We start from the raw sequence: 22,327 nt of genomic DNA on the forward strand, positions 1-22,327 counted from the left end.
CTTACCCTACTGATGCACCCCCTGGAGTTAGAATAGTAATTTTTACCCCTATACTATCCAACACTTACCCCACTGTTGCACCCCCTGGAGTTAGAATAGTAATTTTTACCCCTATACTATCCAACACTTACCCTACTGTTGAACCCCCTGGAGTTAGAAAAGTAACTTTTACCCCTATACTATCTAATACTTACCTTAAATGCAATTTAATATTATGCGTTGTAATGGTATGCGTTGTAAAGGTATTATGCGTTGTAATGGAAATGCGTTGAAAAGGTAGTTTTTAAAAATGCGTTGTAGTGTCATGCGTTGTAATGTCATGCGTTGTAATGGATTATGCGTTGTAAAAAATGCGTTGTAAGTGCATGCGTTGTAAAAGTGTGCGTTGTAACGTCATACATCCGTCTTGGGCAAAGGCAGGACTCTCCCGATCTTCATCACGAGACGGGGGGCAGGAATAGGGTGACCAACCGTCCGTAAATTTCACGGACAGTCCGTATTTTCGGCAGTCTGTCCGTTGTCCGTGAAGGATTCTTTAACGGACGCCATTTGTCCATAATTTTAACCAGGCACCGGTTGCACCACCCTAAAGCCGGCACAGCTTCCACCCACCTCCCTGCTTGACTCCGATGCTGTTGAGGTCGGGTGTAACGGACTCTGATGCAGCACCAAAGCTCAGATACCCAGCTGCATTGGAGAGGCACAGCGGGACGGCAACCCTCACACCTTCAGCCCTTGATGAGCTGTTAAGAGGTGTTTGAAGGTGACTGAGAGGGAGGGGCTGCAGCTTCAGGAGCAGGGGCATCTATTCAGATGCAAACAGCCCTGAATGCGCCATGTCTCTGCAATTTAGAGGGGCCTCACACATTCCCTTTCTGTCCAGGGCCCCAAACATCCCAGAACCGGCCCTGATTACACTGAGGCAACAAGTGGTTCTCTTCACAGAGCTTAATTACTGTTACTAAATTGTAAGCAAACCTCCCTTCTTCAAACATGCAGTCTATAATGTAATAAAATAAAGAAATGGCACAAACTCACCCACACTGATTAAGAAAGTATGGAGGACAATCGGTTAAATCAGTTCTCTTGGAGTATTTCCTTTAAGTACTGTACATCACAGTGGGGGATGGCAAAACTAACATTTTAGAAAGAAAGCCTGTCGTCTCGTTGTCTTGTCCAGGAGGTGGTGTGGAGCCCGACCCTACCCTGGAAGAGACCAAGATGATACTAGAATACTGCATGCCCACCCCTGTGCCCACCCTGGTGGATCCTGTTCCCCCTCCTGTGATGGCTCCTGCCCCCATCCCCCAGTGATGGCTCCTGTCCCCCCATGTGGTGGCTCCTGCCCCCGCCTGTGATGGCTCCTGTCCCCCTCCCCCCCACCCCCTGTGGTGGATCCTGTGTCCGCCCTGGGTGGCTTCTGTCCCAGTCCTGGAATGGCTCCTGCAGGGAGGATGAAGTTCTTGATGGGCCTCTTCTCAAAAAGGCTCAGCTCAAAATTAATATGAAAAGGTGAGCGAGTGAGTAAGTAAATGGATGACTGGATGAATTAGTGAAAGGGTAAATGAAAGATTGAATAGATGAGACAGGATGGATGGATTGATGAGTGAGTGGAAGGATGGATGAGAGAAAAGGTAAATAGCTGGATGTATGGGTGGAAGGGTAGCTGGATGGGTAAAAAGGTGGATGGATGAGTGAAAGGATGGATGACGAAAAGGTGGATGATGAGTGAGTGAGTGGGTGGATGGATGAGTGAAATGATGGATGGATTGATGAATTGATAAGTGCAAGGGTGAAGGGATGGACGGATGAGTGAAAGGGTGGATGTAAGGATGGATGAGTGAGTGAAAGGGAGGGTAGGTGGACAAAAGGATGAATAGATGAGTGAAAGGATAGATGAATGAGAGAAAGGATGGATGAGTGATAGGGTCAATGGATGGATTCATGAGTGGATGAGTAGATGGCTGGGTGGATGGATGGAAGGAAGGATGGCTAAGTGAAAGGGTCGATGGAGAGAGAAAGGATGGATGGATGACTGAAAGGGTGGATGGGTGGAAGGATGGGTGACTGAGTGGATGGATGAGTAAGTGAAAGGATGGCTGGATGGGTGAAAGGGTAAATGGCTGGATAGATGAGTGCATGGATGGATGGGTAGAACAGTGGATGGATGAGTGTACAGATGGATAGGGTGAAAGGGTGGATGGACGGATAATGGATGGATGAGTGAAAGGATGGATGAAGGGATGGATGAGTGAAATGATAGATGGAAGGATACATGATGGATAGGTTTGCAAATGGTTGAATATGTGGGCTTACTTATATACTATTGCGCGACCTCCTCTGATGTGTCTGTAAAACTTATCTATTGTCCTGAAGTTTTGTCCTGAATTTTTACCTCCTGTCCAGAATTTGTGTCCTGAATTTTGACCCTTTGTCCTGAATTTTTACACTCACCGTCCTGAATTTGCACCAATGCCAGTTGGTCACCCTAGGCGGGAATGGAGACCGCAAGGCTCACAGCTCTTCTGTGGATGCGGGGCTTCCCTCGCTGATACAGGAGCCCCGCCCCATGTCAGGCACAGCGTTGCCTGACTTACTCTCCGGCCAAGCTGCTTTTACCAGCCTCCAGACGGTCACTTCCACTTCCTCGCCCTGCCCACTGGCTGCCATTTGCCTGACTTCAGCTCGTTGCGGCGGCTCCCTGTTTCGGATCGGGCCGCGGCGGTGATTTCTTTTCAACGCCACAGTGCGGGGTGGGCACCCGCCACAAAATAAAGACAATTGCGGGGTGGGCTCCCTCCATGAACCCGCTTTAAACCAAGACCATTGTGGGGTGGGCACCCGCCATCGGCATCACAATGCGGGGTGGGCACCTGCTTTTAAAATATGCATAAAACGGGGTGGACACCCGCTAAATAAGCACACAAGCAAGGTGGGCACCCGCTTTCAAATAGTCTCAAATGTGGGGTGGGCCCCCGCCAGATCAGCAAAAATGCGGGGAATCTCCACGTTGGGATTCCCTCTAAATGGGTTGCAGCTCCGCGCTGCGAAGCCCCAGCACTCTTTCCGTCCGGGGAGAGTTATTTCAGCGCACACAGGGCGCTCTGGTCCAAAAGTTCCAGGGGGCAAAGGCTGAACCCAGGCAGGCCAGCACACAGGGCCCTCCAGCAGGGAGGCAGTCTCTTGTGGCGGTTCCTCCTGGGGCCCAGCAGCAGCAGTCCTCTGGAAGCACAAAAGCACAACCTTTCCATGGGGTCACAGCCCCTATATTATATTACATTTCTCCTTTGTCTGAGCTGGCGCGGGGCTTGGGGGTACCAGTCCCAACTGGTTCTGGGGGGTTTTGGAGCACTCTGTTTACAGGGCTCCTCTTTCCCTTTGTCAGGTGGGGGCTCGGTGATCAGACACACCACAGGGGGCGAAGCCAGCATTGTACAGGCTAGGCACAGACCTATTCAGAAACCAGGGACTTCTCCTCCCACTACTCCAAATGCAGATGTCGCATTCAGCCTAGCGCTGATTCACCCTGCCCCTCCTGGAGCCACACACACCTCACCAGCCCATCACTCAAAAGTCAGACATGCAATCCACATCAGGCAGGCAGACACATAGCACACAGAAATGCCAACTTCTAAAAGTGGCATTTCTAAAATTTTTAATAAATCTGCGCACACCATTGCATGGCATTTATTATCACTATTCCAAATATACCAAACTCGACCATGCTGCTCCTCTCATATCAGGAATTACTACTGAAACACTTATCAGGGAATCCCCAATGCATTCCTATGGGAGGGCAGCCTCACAGTAGTGAGAAACCAAAATGTCTGTTTGTCACTACCAGGACATGTCACACACTTAAGTTACATGCCCTACCTTTTACCTACAATGCACCCTGCCCATAGGGCTAGCTAGGGCCTACCTTACGGGTGACTGACATGGAGTAAAAGGGGGGGGTCACAGACATGGCACACACTTTGGGTGCCACGTCACAGCAGCAGTAACACTGCACGCACAGGCCCTGCAATGGCAGAGGCCTGAAATAGGTTTGAAAGGCTACTTTGGTGGGTGGCACAATCAGCGCTGCAAGCCCACCAGTAGAATTTAATTCACCAGCCCTGGGTATATGAGATACCACTTTACAAGGGACTGACAGGTAAATTAAATAGGCCAAACAGGTGTAGACCAATCTTACCATGTTTATTACAGAGAGCACACACACTTTACACTGGAAAGCAGTGCTAAAGGGCCCAGAGTCCTAAAACCACCAACACCATGTCAGAAAAAAGGCTAGGAGAAAGGCAAAAAGTTTAGGGATGACCCTGCAAAAAGAGCCAAGTCCAACAGACACTATGCACAATTGTACTAGCTGTACAATTGTGGATGGGGTCTGCCAATATAAAAGGTATTGGTCAGTCTCTGAAAGGATTTTGCAGAAGTTATGGGCAGCTTGATAAGCTATTATTCGAGAGGAGTATTGACAAAAGAAGGGAAAAGCATGTTCCTTTCACATTTTCTTGACTGATTCGACTAATAATATCCCCAATAACTTCAAATGAATTAAGAGAACACATTAAATGGTTCCTTCCAACTTCCATGACTTCATCCATGCATGAAGTCTTGTAGAGGTAAGAGAGATAGAAGTTGTAGTGGCATAGAACCATTTTTCAAATGTAATATTAGATGCAGATCTGTCCCGTTCCTTCATCATTCCCAAATGTGCACATGAATCCTTTCCTTATTGGGTGATATCGAAGAACTTGTGGAAATTCTTGAATAACGTCTGCATATACACCTTGCAGTTAAAAGAATCTGGTAGAACCACATTATTAGAGGCGAATCTCATTGTGTAGCTGCTTCTTTATCATGGCTACCTCATTTTCTAGATCAATACACAACTTCATTGACTTTGCCTGGGCATTCCGATTCAGAAGGAGAGTCTATGAGTTGCATTCTTTTTTGCTGATTATTATCTCCTGTGAACTCCAAGAATGCATCGCTCATTGTAATTGCAATCTTCTGACTCTCAGAAACGGACCACTGAAGGCTTTCACACCATGTACAAGTCATCAGGGCAACCTTCTGTCAATGTTAACGGCGAATTCTCACGTCTTATAATAACCTCGATGTTAGAGACAGGCAAACTTATGTCTGCACATCCAACCTCTTGTCTCCTAGTATGCCTTGTGCCAACTGTGTGCCCAGGACACAGAACCCCTGTAGAGAGCTAGCCGCACTGACCAGTTGTGTTTGGTGTATATTGGCAACGCTGTAATTGTGCTAGCACTACCCAAGACAACTTGGGTATGACCCACAGTAAAGGCCCCAAAGGTGCTACTTGTGAAATAAAGTAAATGCATAGATGACAAACACATCTTACTTCGACAGAGGTGTTATCAGAAATCAGTCTCTGCAAGAGACTGGCTCAAGGATGTCAATTAGGGGTATTCGGGGGTAGTAGTCTCTACCCCTGGCTTATCCTTTGGTACCCCTTATATATTTTATTTTTTATTTTATTTATTTTATATAGCACCAACTTGACCCATAAGGGTATCAGAGCGCTGTACACGGCGAGCAGATCAAACAAATAGAATGCAATAAAAAAATACAGATTCAGTATATCAATCATCCTAGTAAATTCGGTGATCCAGGGTAGATCAACTTGCAAGTAGACAAGCCGACTGACTTTAAGATAGCCCTTAAAGTAATCTGTTCATTAGAAGCATTTTTACTTCTCTTTTGAAGGCAAAAGTAGAGGGGTTTGTCCTGGTGTCAGGTGGTAAAGCATTCCAAATTCCTGGGGTTAGACAAGAGAAGGAGCGGTTGTCACATTTTGTTTTTGTTGAACTTCTGTGATTTGAACAACAAGAAGTTAGTGCTTCTTAAGGACAGCGTCTCACCAGATGGATCAAGTTTTGGGGCCCAGTAAACAGGGGTTTTATTATGGAGGGCCTTGTGTGTCATGTGAGCTATTTTTACCTGGATTCTTACTTCAAAAGGGAGCCATCGTAGATGGTTTAGAGCTGGGTAATTTGATCAGATCTCGGCTGAGTTCAAAGTATCCCTTAGTTGAGTCAGCTTTGCTTTGGGTAGGCCTGCGAGAATAGCACTCCTGTAATCTAGTCAGGAGATGACTAGGGACTAGATGGACTGCTGATTGAAAATCTTCCGGCGGCAGGAAGGGCTTTAATTTCCTTTATGTGTTCAGGTTGTAGTTGGCTACCCTATTGGTTGCACTGACATGATCTTGCATGTTCAAGTATTTGTCTAATGTGATCCTAATGATCTAGAGGATTTGATAATGTGTGGGGCGGAGTTAAGAGCTGTGAGTGTTTTAAGCCATTCTTTCATAGGAGCTGAGTGATTGTGGTGGGCTCTCAGGAGGAATTCCGTTTTGAGTGTGTCAAGCTTGAGATGATTGTGGGTCAACCATTGTCAAAATTTCAGTAAGGCACAGTTGAGCACTTTGATGTCTTCGGGTGAAGAGATTTTCAGATACAATTGTGTGGCATTGGCGTACATGTGATACTGAATGTTTGAGACCTTCAGGAGCTCCGTAAGAGGTTCCATGAGCAAAACCGAATAAAGTGTGTGAGAGCGAGGATCCTTGGGGAGCTCTAATCATGAACGCAGTAGTGTCAGACAGAGTTTGATTTACTTTGATTCTTTGTGCTCTCTTATGTAGAAAGGAAGAAAACCAGTTTAACACTGGACCTGACTGCCCCATACTATTCTCAGGAAGGTCAATCATACTGTCATGGTCGACCATATCAAAAAGCAGAGGAGAGATCAAGTAGTATAAGTAAGCAAGGTATGTTCTGGTCTAACATTCTCAGAGCATCATCAGAAATCTGTGTCAGATTTGTTTCAGTGCTATGACCCGATCTAAAATCAGATTGACAAGGATCTAGGAGTTGAAAGATCTCAATGTGTTTGCAGAGTTGCAGGTGTACAACTTTCTCTAATAGTTTTGCAAGTATTGGGATATTGGTGAAGACGTGATAGTTGTTTAGGTTGAATAAATCCATATTTGGTTTAATTAAAATTTGGGGTGACATGTCCTAACTTTAAGCAGTCACGAAACATGCCCGAGAGAGCGAAGCATTGACAATGGTAGTCCAGAAGGGGAGAATGGAAGTTATAAGCTGTTTGACAAACTTGGCAGGCAGAGGATCATTGAAGCAGTTAGATGGTTTTATCGATGTTAATGTTTTGAGTAAATTGGCTTCATCAGGGATTTTGAAGGAATTCCAGGAAGTGTGTTTTTTGGGAGTATAGCCAATAGTGGGGGAACTAACATGTAGCTGTACTGGTAGAATATTGGGCTGGACCAGAGTTGGCAACATCTGGGAGGCGGGATGCAACTCAGATTCAATCCTTCCTGTCTTTTCAATTAAATAAAAAGATAATTCTTCACCGCTAGGAGGAGGCCCAGAATTTACAGAGTGATGGTTTGATTTGTAGACTGCTTGTTATTTAATGATGTTGAATAGTTTTTAGGTTTTTTTTTTTTGCATAGTCCAGTTGCGCCCTAAAGTATTCTGCTTTGGAACTACGGATGTTTTTATAATAGGAGCTTCTTGAGGTCCTCAGATTTTTTAGGTGAGCAGTGGAGGGAGATGTTCTCCATGATCTCTCCGCAAGCCTTACATTACGCCTTTCCTTGTTTAAGCAAGCCATTTAACCAGAGTTGGGGGAGCATCTTCAGTATACTTTTTAGTTGCTTAGGAGCGATTGTGTCAAGAATGTCTGATATGGATTGGAAGTGATGCTCCGTGAAATCATTCACCTTTGCTGTGCTTGGAAAAGAGGAGGAAAGTTATTGCTAATAGAAGTTAGATTAATAGTTCTCAAGTTTCTCGACCATTGTTTGGGTTTGAGAGGTTATCCCTTTCTAGTCAACCCCGTAACCAGGTTGAAGAAGTTGATTTGATAGTGGTCAGAGCAGTCCCATGGTGTTATGGATTCCAGTTGGATGGCATCATCCTTAGCAATGATTAGATCAAAGGTAGAGCCTCTAATGTTTGTTGTTCATCTCATGATTGTGTAAGGTTAAGGTTATTAGTGTTGTTCCAGTGTATGTTGAGATCACAGAGGAAGATGTGGTTGGTGTGCTGGCCCATGTTAGAGGAGATGGTCTCCATGAATTGTTAGATGAAGAGAAGGTTATTGCCCAGGGGTGGTAAATCGTGTGGAGTTTGCATTACTACATTTTTCGATACATAGGTACATTCGATACATAGGTATTCACAGGAGGGTATTGGCCTTGTTGTGATTGTTTAACTGTAAGCATGTAGCGGTAGATGCCAGCTAAGCCACCACCGGCTTTTCCCATTCTGTCTAGTCTGATGATGTCATAGTTGGGTGGCACAAGAAAGTGTAGGATGGGTGATGAGGAATCATTAGGCCAAGTTTCCATTAAAATTAGGGGATCAAGGTCTTGTGCGAGAATGAAATCTGCAATGTCAGTAGCATGTTTTACCGCAGACCTGCAGTTAAGAAGCAGGGTCTGAGATGAGATTTGGCTACTAGTGAATCTTGGTGAGTAATGGTCACTTCTAGTAGGTTGTATTTGTTAATGGACCTAAAGTTGGTACTAGGTTCTCTTAGCAGGTTTGAGGTAGTGATTGGGATGGTATCCAGTGTGGGTGATGAATCCTTATTGGTAGTGGAATTGCACTGCTCTTTTTACCCTAGTCTTGGGCCTATGAAGGCAGTGACAGGAAGAGATATAGCATTCTGTCCAGACATTTTCACCTACAAATCATTGCCATCAGTTGTGTCAATCCAATTAGCTTCATGGAAACAAACCAAGACTACAACACCCAGAATTCAAAAGGCTGACACACAAAAGCCCAGGAATGGAATCTGGGTCTGTAATGACATGGAATTAAATAGGCTCCATAAACAGACAGTGAACAGGGCTCAAAAGTCTTGTTTACAGCCTGTAGTTTCAACTCCTCCCCATTCTCCAAGCCCCTAACTAGCTAAGGGAGGCACAAGGCGTCAACCCTGTGTTATCAAAAGGGGTAGAAAGGTGTGTGGTATACTTCTGCTGCCCAAAGCATTTTGTTGACTCGGTGCAAGATTCACAAAGGTAAACTTACACTTTTATGTTAGTTTGCTATTCACAAAGGAATTTTACTAGTAGTATCTTTACAATTGCAGAGTCTCCTCAGATAATAAGATATGATTGTCCTATCTTTTATTGTGCGGAGATTTCGCAGTCGTAAAGATACTACAAGTAAAATATCTCGGTGACTAGCAAACAATCGTAAACTTACACAAAAGTGTAAGTTAACCTTTGTGAATCAGGCCCCACGTGTTCGTAAACAGACTAACTAGACATTATGCTGGAAGCAGTACAAGGGTTTACTAAGCTAAGAGGAATAAAAACATTATAAAAACAAAAGTGGAAGCTGTGGGTCAGGGAGATGGAGATTACAATAAAACAACTGTCATATGGATTGCCTGTCTCCTGGTTAAGGGCGTACCCTATAGGTAGGACTTAATTTGTAAACTAAGTGCCGGTGCCCAAAGATTTCTCAGAAGCCCGGAGATGGTGCTCCCTAATGTCAGGGTTGCTGAATATCAAGGCTGCGTGGTCTTGATTCCACCTCATGGCTCTTTGATCCACCACGAGACACTTCCTGCCCTTTTATCTCAATTTTGCAGGTTATTGTTCTTCCCTGCTTTCTTCCTTTGTCACTGTTTTCAGTTTTTTTCATCTTTCTTTCCCGTTTTTTTTATTTTTCTCTTTATTACTATGGGTCAAAGTCTTGCCAGGGAAAATTTGAGTCGGACCCCAAAAATTAGAGGTGGTTGGCCCCACCTTAAACCCCCAGCTGAAGGTAAGTACTGCTTATAGGTAGGCACTGTGACCAGGAAGGCAGATGAGGTTTTAACCATAAAAGACTGAACATTAACTAGCAGAGGAATGACCAGCACAGACCACATCTCTAATAATGCTAAGTAATTTATGAAGAATTTGAGACTTCTAATATTCATCAGTTCTGTTTGCCTAGACATAAATATAGAATTTTTGACAAAAAGGAGCTTTTCGTGTTGAACAATGTTGCTTTCAAAATGTGTAATTGATATGCCACGGCCTCCAGTGCGAACTCAAAAGACGCCTTTCACATCCCAAGATCGCTTTCCAGGACCCTGATTTAGTTCGAGATTCTTAACCCTTTTCAGTTTTTAACCTTAAAAAATTTAAAAACAGGAGAGAGGCACTTGTCCCGAGCAGGTAGTTCGAAACATTGGAGGCAGAGAGGAGATATCCCTGCAGCATATTGGGTCAAATGTACGACCCTATTTTGCATGCCATGGGTTTGTGACACGTTTGACATGCAAAATCTAATAGGGCCATGTACAATCCCTATTTAGCGGAATCGCAGTTTTTTGCGACTCGCTAAATAGGAATTGCGAGTCGCTATTAGGAAGGGGCGTTCCAAGGGCATCCCTTCCTAATAGAGAGTCAGAGGCCAATGTAAGAATGTTTTGCAACCACAATTGCGGTCGCAAAACACTCAGAATATACTTCCCTCTTCAAGAGTGTGGTAAAGCACTCGCAAATGGAAAGGGGTCCCCAGGGGACCTCTTCCCCTTTGCGAATACAGGGGAAAATATTTTTTAGGGGCAGGCAGTGGTCCCAGGGACCTCTAAATGCCCTTAAAAAATGAAACAGAAAAATGTTGTTTATCTTTTTTTTAAATGCATCCCGTTTTCCTTTAAAGAAAACGGGCTTCATTTTAAAAAAAGACTGCTTTATTTAAAAGCAATCTCAGACATGGCGGTCTGCTGAGCCCAGTAGGCCACCATACCTGGGAGGGCCAGCCATTCCTAATGGGGTCGCAAATTGCAAGTGCCTCATTAATATGCATGAACCATGCAATTTGCGACTGATAAATGCCATGGTCGTACATCAGGCCCATTGTCTCTAAACTAGAAATTATACAGATCAGTTTACTTGCCAGCAGAGGGCAGCATTGTTGTTCACATTCTAGAGAAGGACCTGTGCTGTTGGAAGTGTATTGAGTTATTTTCCCTCACTTTCTTTCCTTCTGTCTCTAAACAGATATGATGCCACATTCGGGTTTGCCTGTGTAAATAAAAAACAGGTCGACGGATCGTCGTGTCTAGATTACGAGGTGCGGTTTACCTGCCCCTTTCAGTTTTGTGCAGGTAAGTGTTTATTTATGGTAGTGCTGGGAATTAAGGGAATGTGGGAGAAACTTGGCGCGTGCAAACCAGAATGATTGTGAAATGGCCTTTGGAAACCTATCTCATTATCAAAGCATGGGGAGAGCATGCTACTCACCCCCACAATCCTGTCAGAGCCTGTCGTAAAAGCCCACAACCCCACAATTGCCTTACACCCCCACCTCCCTCCCGTGACCCCAATTGACCTACACCCCACTCAGATTTACCACCTGCTTCAATTAGACAGTACATCTGACTAGACATGTCTCCAAAGTTTGGAACAGCCAGTACGAAAGTACCAGGTTACCCCTGTCCACATGATTATTCCCCGTTCTGGGCAAATTATCGTGTAATTGACGGGCTCTTATTCCAGCCCTGGAATCTGCATATCATAAATCTGTTGCACTCATCCCGTGTGCATGCGCTAACCTAGGCCCCATGTCTTTGACAACAATCAGTTCTGAACCAAGAGAGGCACAGCCAGCTCAACCTCATAGTGACAGAGGCCTACCATCTCTGGGGGTGTCATGCGTCGTAGAGCGCTGCAGCTGCAGCATATTGGGTTAGTGAATTATTGTAGTGGGCCGTTTTACCTGTGAGTCATGAATGCACTCCTGTTGGTCCATTCCTCTAACGTACTGCTGCTAATGATGAAGTGGAGTGATGAGACAGGATTTCTTTAGACATGCCCAGTGCCCTTCCTGATACATTGGACTGTAAATGACTCTGACATATCCCAGCTGTCTCCTGACCACAGTGTTTGTTTCCGTACGACTGAGGTGGGAGACAGTCCTCCAGTCCAATGTGTGCCCGGAGGGACGGGCCAGCAATGATAGTATTAAAAGCACACCAGCACCCCTGCAGCGCGGGTTCCGCACCCCAGCTGTTGCCTGATCGCAGTGTATGTTTCCTTACTATTGGGGTGGAACACAGTCCCCCAGGCCAACGTATGCTAGGAGGGGCGGGCCAGCACAGATTGTGCTAAAAGGGCGCTAGTAGTCCTGCAGAGCGGGTTGCACACCCCAGCGGTCTCCTGATCGCAGTGTTTGTTTCATTGTAACTGGGGTCGGAAAGAGTCCCCCGGTCCAACGTGTGGCCGAATGAGGGGGCCAGCACTAATCCCACTTAAAGCACGCCAGCACTCACAAAGCAAAATGTTCCGCATCACAGCTGTCTCCTGACCGCAGCATTTGTTTCCCTACAACTGGGCTGGGACACAGTCCCCCAGGCCAATGTGTGCTAGGAGGGGCGGGGGCAACACCCATCGCGCTAAAAGAGCGCCAGCACTCTTGAGCGTAGAGGGCGTTACCGTAGTCCAGTCTGCTGGTTATGAGTGCGTGGGTGATGGTCTTTCTGGCTTCAGGGAGGATCCACTTGAAGGTCTTGCGGAGGATGCGGAGGGAGTTGAAGCAGGTGGAGGCATTGATCTGGCGAGTCATGGTGAGGGAGGTGTCTAGAATGATGCTGAGGTTCCGGGCGGGGTCCGTCAGGTGGCTGGGTTTCCGAGGGTGAAGGGCCACCAGGTGTTGTCCCAAGCGGTGGGGGAGGGTACAAGGATGAGGACCTCTGTCTTCTCTGAGTTGAGCTTTAGACAGCTGTTGCTCATCCAGGCTGTGACATCTTTCATTCCTGGGAGCTGAGTTGGTGTCATCTGGGTTCTTTGTGAGGGGGAAGATGAGCTGGGTGTCATCGACGTAGGATACTATATTGAGCCCATGCTGTCTGACAATGGCGGCGAGGGGGGCCATGTAGATGTTGAAGAGCGTGGGGCTGAGTGATGATCCTTGGGGTACTCCGCAGTTGATCTCTGTGGGTTCGGAGAGGAAGGGTGGAAGTCTGATCCTTTGGGTTCTGCCGGCGACAAATGAGCGGATACAGTCAAAGGCGGTTCCCCGTATGCCGGGGTCGTGGAGTCTGGCTGCAAAAGTGTGGTGGGAGACAGTGTCGAAGGCTGTGGAGAGGTCTAGCAGGATGAGGGCCACGGTGTGGCCCTGGTCGAGTACCACGCAAATGTCGTCGGTGGAGGCAAGGCGAGCGGTCTTGGTTATGTGGTTACTGCAGAACCTGGACTGGGAGGAGCAGAGGATGGCGTTCTCTTCGATGAAGGTGGTCAGCTGGGTGTTGAAGAATTTCTTGGTGACTTTGGCTGCGAAGGGAAGCAGAGAGATGGGCAGGTAGTTTTTCAGGTCAGTCGGGTCAGCCGAGGGTTTCTTGAGGAAGGGCTTGACCTCTGGCCGCTTACAGTCATCAGGGAAAATGCCGGATTCGAAGGAGTCTTAATGGTGCAGCGTAGTTCGGGTGCTATGGCGACGGCGGGTCTGTGGAAGATGTGCGGCGGGCAGGGGTCCGTGGGGGCTCCTGAGTGGGTGCTCTTTATGGTCGTGGTGGTATCTTCTGTGGTGACCGGTGTCCAGGTGGAGATGGTGGGCTGGCTGTCATTGCTGGGTGGGAGGGTGGTGTCTGGAGTCTTTTCGCTGAAGTTGCCATACAGGGCCTTGATTTTCAGGTGGAAGTAGGAGAGGTCCTGGGATGGCATGACGTCCGTGGCTTCGGTGGGGGGTTTGGTGAACTGCTGGAAGACGTTGAAGAGTTCCTTTGAGTTGCTTGCATTGGTGAGGATTTTGATCCGGATGAGGGTCCTCTTGGTGGTTCTTATGCATTGATGTTATTCTGTCATGGCGTTTTTTTAGGCGTTCTGGTCTTTGGGGGTTTTGTTGTTTCTCCAGCGTTTTTTCGAGATGTCTGCAGGAGCGTCTGGCTTCTTGGAGGTCAGTGGTGAACCAGGCGGCCTTCAGGGGGTGTTGTCTGTCGGGGTGGCGGAGGGGTGCGAGCTTGTCTGCACAGTTGGTGATCCAGCAGTGTAGTTCCTTGGCTGCATAGTTGGCGTTGGTCATGGCGGGAAAGGGGGGTCGTGGATGAGGGTGGAATTGAGGTGCTCCTCTGTGACCTTGCTCCAATTCGTTTGTGGCGGGCGCAGGGCGGCTTGTGTGCTGTGGTGGTGTTGAAGGAGAAGTGCACGCAGTGGTGGTCTATCCAGAGGGGCTGCGAGGTGTGGCTGAAATGGATGTTGGTCCCTCCTGCGAAGACAGGGTTGAGGATGTGTCCGGCATTGTGGGTGGGGGTGGTGACGAGCTACTTCAATCCGAAGTTGGCGAGATTGTCCAGGAGGGCTGTGGAGTCAGGGTCACTGCGGTTGTCGAGGTGGAAGTTCAGGTCTCCAATGAGAATGTAGTCCATGGAGGCGATGGCGTGGGGTGCGATGAGGTCGGCAATGGTGGTGGGGAAGGAAGCACGAGACCCTTGGGGTCTGTAAGTGAGAGTGCCGCTAAGCGTGGTTATGGGGCTAGTCTGGATCTGGAAGTGGAGGTGTTCGGTGTTGGAGAGGAAGAGGGAGTCGCTCTTGCTGCAGGTGGAGAGTCAGAGGGAGCTCTTGTGTGCGATGGCCTTTCCCCCTCCTGGGCGGTGGGGGCGGTCCTTCTTCTACATCTTGTACCCGTCGGGAATGGCGGTAGCGATGTCGGGGCCGGAGGCGGCCTTTGTTCAGGTTTCCGTGAAGAAGGAGGCGTCTGACAAGAGGGTGTCGAGGAGGTCTCAGATCTCAACAGCGTAGGGAGCGCACGTTGAGGAGGATGCACTTCCCGGCTTCGGTGGTGCGTGTGGCAGTCGTAGGGGTGCTGTGGATGGTGAAGGATTGTCTGCAGTGCCGGCAGGAGAACTGGCCATGGGTGGTGTTCATCGTCGACCGCTGGCAGTTGTTGTTCCTTCCAGGGTTGAGTGCGAGGAGGGCAGCGTAGTCGGAGCGGTGGGAAGTCGGAGATTCAGGGTCCTTGGTACTGGATGCAGACGGGCTTGCCTTTGGCGCACCAGTGGCGCGCCCGCTGCACTTCCGAACAGTGGCCGCCATTAAATAGGGAAGGAGGGAGGGAAGTGCAGCTGAGAGGCAGGAGTGGTAACTGGCAGGGGGGCGGGGCCACGGGGTCAGCAGAAAAGGGCACAGAGAACAATGAGCACAGGAAAAACAGGAAAAAATCGACTGAGATGCAGAAGTCACAATGCAAAAAATGTATACACAGGCACAATAACAAGACAGTAAAAAGATAGAGGTAAGACAGAAAAACGGGCACAAAAGGCAGAAAACGGGCACAAACACAGAGACAGACAATAGCGGACCAGCAGAAGAGGAAGGCTCTCCCATTGGACCACCAGGGATGAGGTGCAGGTAGGAGCCTGCGGGTGGAGGAAGGCCTCAAACACCTACCTGCACAGGGGCAGCGGCAGCAGCACAACATCTACGCCCAAGGACAGTATAGAAAGCCATTTATTTTCTGAATTCTCTTGCTTGTAGTAATTCTGTTTTAAGGTTTGTGGTGAGAAATGGGAAAAAGAAAGCAACACCAACACCTACATCATTAGCTTCCCCAGCAGACCACATGAACCCGGGCCCCCGTTCCACCCTGGATGACAATCTTCAGCAGGCGGTAGGGGTCTTGAGTAAAGAAATTGAATTGGCAGAAAGGAGACTGTCATTATCTTTGCCCCAAGTACAAGAGCAATAACTACTAAAAGCACCCCTCCCACTCTTTCCCCCTCAGAGTTGGACAGAGTGGGTAGAGGGACGCATACTAATCCGATCGTGGTGGATTTAGCAGTTTTGGGAAATCAAACTAATACTATATCCCATGTGCCATTATTAGCTACAGTATCAGTGTTTTGTATCCATTTGCAGTGTTTGAGGCCCTGCAGCAGTTGTTGTTAGTTATTGGTTCTTGTTTTTCTCTGAAAGGCAAGGGTGTGAGCGCCAATTGCGGATGGTGGCACAAAGTGAGAGAGCTTTGGCTAGAGACCCTACAATCATACTGTGTCTGTGTTGTATTTTTGTCAAGGCTGTGGTCAGTGCTGTTGGTTCTGCAAAAGAGACAGCCTTAGCAGTTTGAGAGATTGCGCAACCTATCTCTAGACGTGCAGTTTGGGTTGTTTATTGGATAATCTAATGGCACTATTATGCACCTAAATGCACATAATGGAGCTAGTATTGGTTAGAGTACTGTATGTTTGGAGTCTGTAATTGTACCGTGGTGGTTTGAAGTGGAAGGTTTAATAGAGAATGCATGGGAACGTTGTTTATGATTGAAGACAGGGGAGTCCTCTTCGCGTTATTGTATCCTACAATGCAATTTATGCTGATTGTGACAGTGCTCCGTTTCAGTAGTCAAACATATGGTACGTGAGCATCCCATGCTTGAGAGTGTGCTGCTGGAATAGAGATGGACGTGTGAGATGAAGAGAGGCTGAGCAAAGACAACCTGTAGGACATGGTGGGATCTGTGTAAAGAGACGTCGTAATATTCTACCTATGCCACAGTATAATTATTGAAGCATTTTTACGTGCACTTAACTCTCCCTGATAACACATGTACATTCATTTTATAAATAGACACTTTGTACAACAACTTAAGTTGCCAAGTATATGATACTGACACAGATGTAACTTAGACATTCATTGATGGCTCAGCATTGAGCTGAACACCAAGATTACCTTCAGAAATGGAAGGAATGGGGCAGGAGGAGAGTGTCTCATACCAACATTTTCATGACTCTAGGGGGCATATTTTTAAGCCACTTTCACCACTGGAGCATCACTTTTTTTGACGCTCCGGTGGCATTGCGCCATTCTCCATATTTACAAGGTGGCGTTAAGCCAGTTAACTTGGCTTAACGCCACCTTGTAAATATGACCATTTCTGCCGCAGTCCTCTGCGGCAAAGGGGCATCCAAAAACTGTTGCTGTGGGCATTCCACCGCAATCCCCATTGCTTTTTGACGCTGCCCCAGATTTACAAGGCTGGGAAAGCACCAAAAACTATAGGCAGGTAATACCTGGTCTTGGAATGGCGATACGAGGAGCAATTATTAATTTCGGCTCGTTTTTTGCTCTTTTTACGTGTGTAGCAAAATGCAGCACACATAGAAAGAGAAAATCGCCATGACGGATTGTTTATGTGAAGGTAGGTTCCCTTCCTGCACATAAACAATTGCCCCTGCAATGCAGGCCCCCTTGCAACACGGCGGCAGGGTGCCTGCACTGGCGCTAGACAGCTTTTTTAAGGCTAGAGAAAACACAGGGGTACGCCGTATTTTTGTCAATATGGCGCATTCTTGCATTTAAAAAATGTCGGAGTGCGGTGCTGCTATATTTGGTGTAGCACCGAGCTCTGGCATTGTTTTGTACATATGCCCCTAGGTGTTCATTGCCACCAGATATACAGACCCCATATTTACTTAATTTGAGTTTTATGTAATTGGGCTGCTTCAAGTTATGATTTGACAGCAACCCGGTCTGAACAGTAGCCAGTCCCAAGACAAAACTTTGTGGTGAACAATTTGTATATCATCTATGTAAGTGAAAAATGTAAAGTCTGAACTAGACATGAGCTTAGTCAAAGGGTGCATATAGCTGTTGAATTATACAGGACTAAGAGAAGATCTTTCTGGAATCCCACAAGAAAGCTGTCACGATGAGGGCACGACAACAGATCCTTAGCCAGCCGACCAAGGTCCTGTACTCAACTATGTTAAACCCTGGTGAAGGTTCGTGTAAAGTGACAATGAAAATACCACAAACATCAGTTAATAAGAAGAACTCATTCATAAGGAAGAACAGAAAGAGTGAGTACTGATTAAAAGTCTAAACGCTGTCTGAGAGCAGCGCAGGCACGGCCTAGAACCTCAAGGAACTTGAAGCTGACTAAGGATCCCTTTCTGAAGAGGTCTGGCTAGGTATGCTATCTGGGATTGGAAATGATGTGAAAGTTATATGGAATACCAAACAAGGGATGGTTACTTTAGAAGAGGGAACAACTTTCTAAAAATACAACAAGAAGTAAATGTAATTTGAGAAAGGCATTTACAGCAGGAGGTGAATTGGAATTACTACCTCGAGTATCAGTTTCAAAATATGTCATGATCAGATATCTTAAGGAGCTAAATATATACAAATCTATCCACAATCATGTTGATATTATCTTGTTTGTGAGAAAATGAAACTGTGTCAATTGTGCCAACTGGTGGAGGATTGCGACATAATCACAGAAGTATGCCTTGATTATGGCCTGGTAATCAGAAAACTAGGAAATGGCCTCAGTATCAACCATTCATCTTCAATCCAACCTCCAATAGCCCAATGACTCCCGAATAAGGTCACGGAGAAAGTTAACACAACACCTTCCGGTAGGAACTGAAGCATCAAAGGATCTTGCAAAACAGACGATGATACTCCCCCAGTTCACACAACCCCTGATAGATCTTCCAAAATGTATTGTATTTTTTAAATTTAATTTAGTTGTTATTATTTACATGCCATACTCCGACGACTAAGCCACGCATACTCACCTCAAAACAATTACTAGGAACAGCAAGCAGTAAAGTCAGATTAGCAAAAGAGCCTGCCCTCAACAGATTTCCTTAAAGATAACAAGAGCTTCTCTTTCCGTAGGCATAGATGCATTTATTCCAGAGTTTGGGTCCTAGCAATGACAGTCTCCAGTCACCCTGAAGTCTACAGTTAGCTTAAGCGACCACAAGAAGGCAGTGGTCCATGGAAAATAGTATCCTTCCAGATTTTTACAGGTAGAGCATCTTCGTCAGATAGAAAAGTCACTTTTCATGCAGTCATTTGAGTACAAGTTTTTTTTAGAATTGTGAATACATACTGCCCTTTACTGATAGATACTGGATGGACCTACTACAATTGGAAACATGGTCTACTTTACAGAATCCAGTGATGAAGCAAACTGCAGCATTGTTACCTACAGCAGTTGAACCATCTATATTTCTGAAAGACCTCCATTTAGAGGCCAATGTTTAATTGATGAGTGCTGCTGCCACTATTTTGTGGGGTGCTGAAGATAAAATTCACAGTACCCTTCAAAATTGGTACATCTTGGAACCAGCAGTCCCGGACTGTGTCATCAGTATGAGGTTTAAGGCTCGTGTCCTCATCCTAAGTAAAGCCATATGCTCTGTGACTAGTAAAGTAATTGAGGGATGTGGCCATAAAAAAGGGTTGCACATATCTGCTTTGGGCCAGGCAGAATGACCTTGGCCTGGACTGCAATGAGCTTCAGCCCACTGACTCCCGACCAACCAGTGATCTTAGTTCTGTTCAGGCCTAGTTCTTCTAAAGTGTCTGTTGCGCCAATCACCTGCACATAAGTGGTGCCCGTGCAACGGACTCTGCAGTAACTTTATGGACTCTGTTGAAGAAGGTAAAAACCATCTCTGCCAGGGCCAAACTAGGCTACCAATATTTGTTCCACTCTACTAATACCGTGCAGACAAACCTCAGCAATTGGTGGATCAGAGGAAACAGAGGGAAGGCACATTGCAGACCAGCAAGCTTCTTCAGGAGCACACATACACCCCCATACCATATCTTCTTGAAACCTTATGCACAATTGGGATAGCAGATAGTTCTACATACCCAAAGTCAGCACTGGCCTCCCAAATATGCAGCACAGATAATGCAAAGAGTTTGGACACAGAGACAGATCTGTTCTTATTCAAGACCAGTCCTGTACAATCTGTTAGTTTTTGCTGATATTCCACCTGATATGTTCTGCGGGCAAATTAAGAAAATATTCTTCTACTTCAGTTCCTGAAACAATCAGAGGCTGTCCAAGAAGTCTGAATCTTGTTCCTCCATGTCAGTTGAGATACATCTGGCTCTCCCTCTTACAGTAGCGGCCACTCGTACTATGAAGTGGTGGGACAGGGGAAGGCGGAACACCCAAAAACATAACAAGTATAAATAAAAAATATATAACTTACCTGCTCCGACGGCCCCCGCCTTGCTCCCGATCTTCATGTCCTTGTCAGGAGCCTGCTGCACACTGCGCAGGCTCCCAATCCCAGGGTTACTCACATGCTGCGTATGCAATTCCCAGCATGTGAGCAGCGCTGGGATTGGTCAGAGCGCCTCGGTTCGGCGCTTAGGCACAGACTGTGAACGTGTGTTGGTTTCTCCACACAGCTGTACAACACAGCTAGGTGGAGAGAGGCTAAGTGCGCATGACGGTTTGGCCGGCCGCAGAGTGCCGGGCAAACCGTCATTAGCACTTAGCAGTGCTACCACTACCCCCTGCTCCATGGTGCTGCAGCTGCAGCGTCAGGATGGGAGGCCATGCCCCTCACTCGCAGCCTGCAGGGCTAAAAATAAAATGATAGTAAAAATGTTTCATTATCATTTTATTTTTGTCCTTTGACTCTGCTGGCTTTCAGAAAGGGGGGGGGGGGTGACGTTCCTCCTCCATAACGGAGAAGCCGCCCCTGCCCTCTTATGCATCACAATGCGGGTCATCCCTGGACACAACTTGGCAAGTTGAAAAAGCCCCTGAAATTTAGTCCTCATGTTTGTTTTTGTTTTTTGTTTTTTAAATAATTTTTTATTGTTCCACAATAGCCGTACAATTACAGTTATAAACAAGCATAAGAACCAAAGATGATTATACATAACTACCATTGTAACAAAACTAATCATAATTATTTACTCATCAAAATAATCTTTTAACGGGCGCCAAATAGTAAGGCCAAATCGTCTCTTACGTAATTTTTTCAACATATACATACTAATTTCAAGGTTATACAAATTAAATAACTTAGATCGCCATATATCAAAACTCGGTGTTCTTGACTGTCTCCCAGAGTTGTCCTCCAGCCCAGACAGCTGGAGTCTGTGGCTACGGTTCTCACTCCAGATAATCCAAGGGACTCCCTTTAGGTCTGATAGCAGCAAATAACATTTGAAAGACTCTTAAAGTGAGTGAGACACGAGGACTAAATCTTCAAAATGCAATGTTGACGGGAATGATTGAGAAAGAAGCTATGCCAACTCATCTATTCATTCATGCACTCATTCATCCCTCCAAGCGCTTACACGTTCTTATATTTACTTGTTAATCCACTCAAACACATACACAAACCTGCCATTCATGGAAGAAGGAATTTCACTTAGCAAATAGACAAACCTATTGACTTTGCCAGTGCATGTTTCCTACATCTTCTCCCTACAGGGATCCTCTGGTCAAGTGGGAACTCTCCCTAATCATACTAGCTGCACTACCTTCCATTTTGTTCTCGGTGGGAAAAAGTATTCTTTTTACTAGCAAAATATAAATATTAGGAATTTATAGGAAAAAAAGTCAGCTTGCTGTGCATGGAATTTTTAGACTTCCTCTCTCTAAAGGTTAAAGAAAACTCTATACTTGGTATCAGTCCACTTCCTCGTGTTTCTACTTACTGTGTGTTTTTTCCTTTTTTTATTAGGAAAACCATGTTCATGAGCACTGTGGTCACTGTGAGCAAGAAAGAAGAGATGGGGGAAGTGCAATCCTGATTTCAGAAGAGAACAGACTATGCCACCCACTCTGGAGTGCTTAAAATACACAGGATCGTAATTATTTAGATCAACATCACCACAAACATGCTGAAATGAACATAAATGATGTGAAATAACCCACAATGATATCACATATATTAAGGACCACCCACATATGAGCCTAATGCTCGTACATACAATAAACAATAGATTGTCTCACGTCCACAGTCATTTTCAAACATATATTCAAGAGCACACATACATGATTCAATGTCGACAGAGGAAATCACTTGTAAACAAACACTTACCTACACACACAGCACCGCACGCACCCCTTTGTTCAAATTATGGTTAAACTGTGTTTCAAATTGTGTTTTATTCTAATGTCATTAGCATCAATAAAAGAGTAAATATCCAGCATTATAGCAAAGAGATGTTAGAATATGTGATTCTCAATGACAGATAGAGACTCCTTTGTGAATTTGCCATTATTTTGTTATTTCACAGTTGCTAAAGACAGTAATAAAACAGGTATATTCTTATATTTAATTGAGCTAAGTATATTGCGTTATGAAGTTTCATATTGGTTGTATCTTTTTTAATTCAGGTTTTTGAAAAACGAGACTTTATATTTAAAAGAAAATGTAACACTAGTTTATTGAGTTTAAACCGAAGGGGAATGTACGTAGTCAACTGCGGCCAGAGTACCATATTCTATGTAATTTAACAAGTATGTTTAGTGATCTGTGA

General features: G+C 45.9%; 1 protein-coding gene across 4 annotated transcripts in view; it reads left to right on the forward strand.

Annotated features, from left to right (window-relative positions):
- Positions 1 to 22,121, forward strand: part of LOC146868100 (mucin-5B-like) — a 153,382-nt gene extending 131,261 nt beyond the window's left edge. For all 4 annotated transcript variants that reach the window (XM_085608932.1, XM_085608931.1, XM_085608930.1 and 1 more), the window contains exons 12-13: positions 11,081 to 11,187; positions 21,526 to 22,121. In XM_085608932.1, coding sequence (XP_085465058.1) covers positions 11,081 to 11,187; positions 21,526 to 21,542 — 124 coding nt within the window. In that variant the 3' untranslated portion in view covers positions 21,543 to 22,121. The remainder of the gene's footprint in view (positions 1 to 11,080; positions 11,188 to 21,525) is intronic.
- The last annotated feature ends 206 nt before the right edge of the window (positions 22,122 to 22,327 follow it).

The sequence above is a fragment of the Triturus cristatus genome, chromosome 1_2 (assembly GCF_964204655.1).
Source record: "Triturus cristatus chromosome 1_2, aTriCri1.1, whole genome shotgun sequence".
Taxonomy (NCBI): domain Eukaryota; kingdom Metazoa; phylum Chordata; class Amphibia; order Caudata; family Salamandridae; genus Triturus; species Triturus cristatus.